General features: G+C 40.4%; 1 protein-coding gene across 1 annotated transcript in view; it reads left to right on the top strand.

The window, feature by feature from the left end:
* Positions 1–997: 997 nt before the first annotated feature.
* The window catches only part of LOC109958337 (protein lifeguard 1), a 9,191-nt gene continuing 7,496 nt past the window's right edge, over positions 998–2,692 (top strand). Inside the window, exon 1 of the mRNA XM_020596883.1 lies at positions 998–1,053. Coding sequence (XP_020452539.1) covers positions 998–1,053 — 56 coding nt within the window. The remainder of the gene's footprint in view (positions 1,054–2,692) is intronic.

Below are 2,692 nucleotides of genomic sequence, written 5' to 3'. Positions count from 1 at the left end.
GTAAATTAGACATGAAGAGACATCTAGTGTCAAAGACCTTCACACCTGCACTGGGGCTCTCTGAGGCAACACAAACCACCATTTCAATTCTCCGAATAAATCCTTCCATGGCCAGAACAGCCGGGAAGCAGTAATTCACAGATGCATGTGACAGACAGAGAGACTCACATGATGGCTACGTCTCTCCTTTTCCAGTGACACCACCAGAACACCCCCTCTGTGATCCTCAGTCCCAAAACCCCCAGAGAGCATAGTATCAGTCTGACAAATCAGAGCTGTCAGTCCATCTGCACTGCAGTAGGACATATTCTGTTTCTTCTGCCTTTCTTTTCCTCTTTCATTCTTCCATTAATCCTTTGTTAATCTGGCTGTCTCCTTCCATCCTCTTTCTTTCTTCCATTCTTCCACTCAATGTCTTTTCTTCTTTTCATCTTTCCTTCTGTCCCTTCATCCACCCGATATCTCATGGCCTGGACACAGATCTCTGCTCTGCACACATTCTGCTCTGTGTGGCTTCAGCTTTGTGCCCTGTTTGGACAGAGGTGAGATGATCAGATCTCTGTTAAATTTAGCCTTGCACTGGGCTCCACGCTGATCAGTGTGTGTCAACACAGGCCATATTTCCCCTGCTTGTTCAAATGTGTCTTTGTTTGTTTTGCCACCCATTCAAATCCAGCTCAGACCTCATAAATAAGTGAGAGCAAGCTCATGAGATTTGAGCAGGCAGTGTAAATCGAGCCCGTGTTGACTAATACACACCAATCAGCAGAAAATAGAGTGAGAATCTCTTTGTGTGGCAGAAATGTCTCTGCCTTCAAATATGATGTGCATGCTACTATGTGGCAAGTCTTTATTTATCCTTATTTTAAATGAGTCCTTATTCATTGCAGTGTAGGCAGGAAAAACAATGGCTCCTTTAGTGTTAGCAACACTTTGACAGAAACAGAAAAGATCACATGTATGTGAGAGAAGTGATGGATTTGATTCAGTAGTTAAAATGAACGGGCAGCTGGCTTATGGGAGCTCTCTGGAGGATTTGGCGCTGCTGGTTGGGTGAGGAGGTGGCAAAGAGAGAAGGGGGAGCGTCACAACAAAATCACTGCAATTAGCAGAAGAAGCACAGGAGACTAGTGCCCCCCAGTGTTTGCTTTACTGTATGTATGAATGCTTTGGCTTGACCACTCTTCCTTAGCAGAAGTTCTCTTTATTTGTGATGTGTGCTGATACGCTGAGTTTGGAATTTATTTTTTGGCACCTGTATACCATCATATATACTAATGTATATAAATAATATCACCTGTAATTGCTGATACAAAAATTTAAAAATATTTTTTGTGTGTATCTTCTGCTGCTTCATTGTAGTTCAAATCAAAACCCAGAGTTGTAGAAGTGTTTGTTCATGAGGCAGGAGGACTGTTTGTTTTTCATCTATAACATAAAAAGAGGCTGGATTTTCATCTTGAGATTCATATCTATTGATGTATCTGAGGCATTAGAACGTTAAATATCACATCAAAATACTTAATGCATAGTGTAATCAAATTCAATCAAGGCCACGAAGTGGAAATTACAATTTACTTGAGCTATGGTTTTTCAGTGAAAACTGATTCATCCTGAAGTGGTTTCTCATTCATGGAGGTGGTCTTCTATATCCCTTTCCATGGCAGTTCTTCATGGAGAAGAACTAAGAATGGATTGACCTACATTGCTTGATGTATTTTCAGCGTACAGTATGTCTTTAGCTAATCTTTCTCAGTGTGAGTCACTTCCCATAATCCTTCTGTGTAGGTTGGACTGCTGGCATCCATCATTTGTTTCTTTTTTACTGGATGGTTTCTGCTGACAGGTTGCTATCAGTGTGTACCTAAGGTCACATGACTTAGGGTATTTCACAGGCTGCCACTGAGCTGCTTTAACCTTATTGTGCAATTCAAGATTAATTATTACAGGTTTATCATGTACAGAGTGCTAATAATGTATCATTACACAGAATTTAAATAAAAAAAATCTTTGTTAAATTGTGTGAAGACACCAGTATAAACTTATTCTAAAGGCCTGTGTGGATCAACATAGTGAAAAAAAAGGTGACGACAGTTTGCCCTGATAAAGTGCCAACATGGTTGGTTTAATGACATTTTAAGAACTTGATCAGAGTGTCTCATTGACCCTAATGAGGGTTACATCCTTCCCTTTCCTTTCCCCTGGAGCCAACGTCCTGTCTCTTTGGGAACTGACTGATAGCAGGTAGACTTTGCCCTTAAGGGAAACAAACCCAACAGGACAAGTGGCAGTGCGGATTCCTGGCCATCACAGCAGAGGTAAGGCACATTATAATGAAGTAGAGCTGCAATGACTTGTTTTAAGTGAACAAACCTAAACTTAAACAGCATCTGATCTTTTTTTTTTGAAAATCATGAGGGGTACTCTTGAAAGTGTGTCATTGTCTTGTCTCAGAAGTGACAATGCGTAAGCAAATGGAAACAAAGTCCACTTCATGTTGTTCACATATTAGAAAATATTCGATGTTCAAATATATTTTCACTTTGTTCTGTCCAGTTTTTAGTTTGGAGGGTTGAGCTGTCAGAATGTGTTCGATATGGGTTCCCAAGTCTTTACTAATGGTGTTTTTGACTAAACTGTACAGAGACAGATCTACAGTATCGGCAGTGCTGATGTTTCTTTGTAACCGTTT

This window comes from Monopterus albus, unplaced genomic scaffold (genome assembly GCF_001952655.1).
Source record: "Monopterus albus unplaced genomic scaffold, M_albus_1.0 scaffold31.1, whole genome shotgun sequence".
Taxonomy (NCBI): Eukaryota; Metazoa; Chordata; class Actinopteri; order Synbranchiformes; family Synbranchidae; genus Monopterus; species Monopterus albus.
The sequence above is the reverse complement of the archived record's forward strand: the minus strand, read 5'-3'. Positions and strand labels throughout refer to the sequence as shown.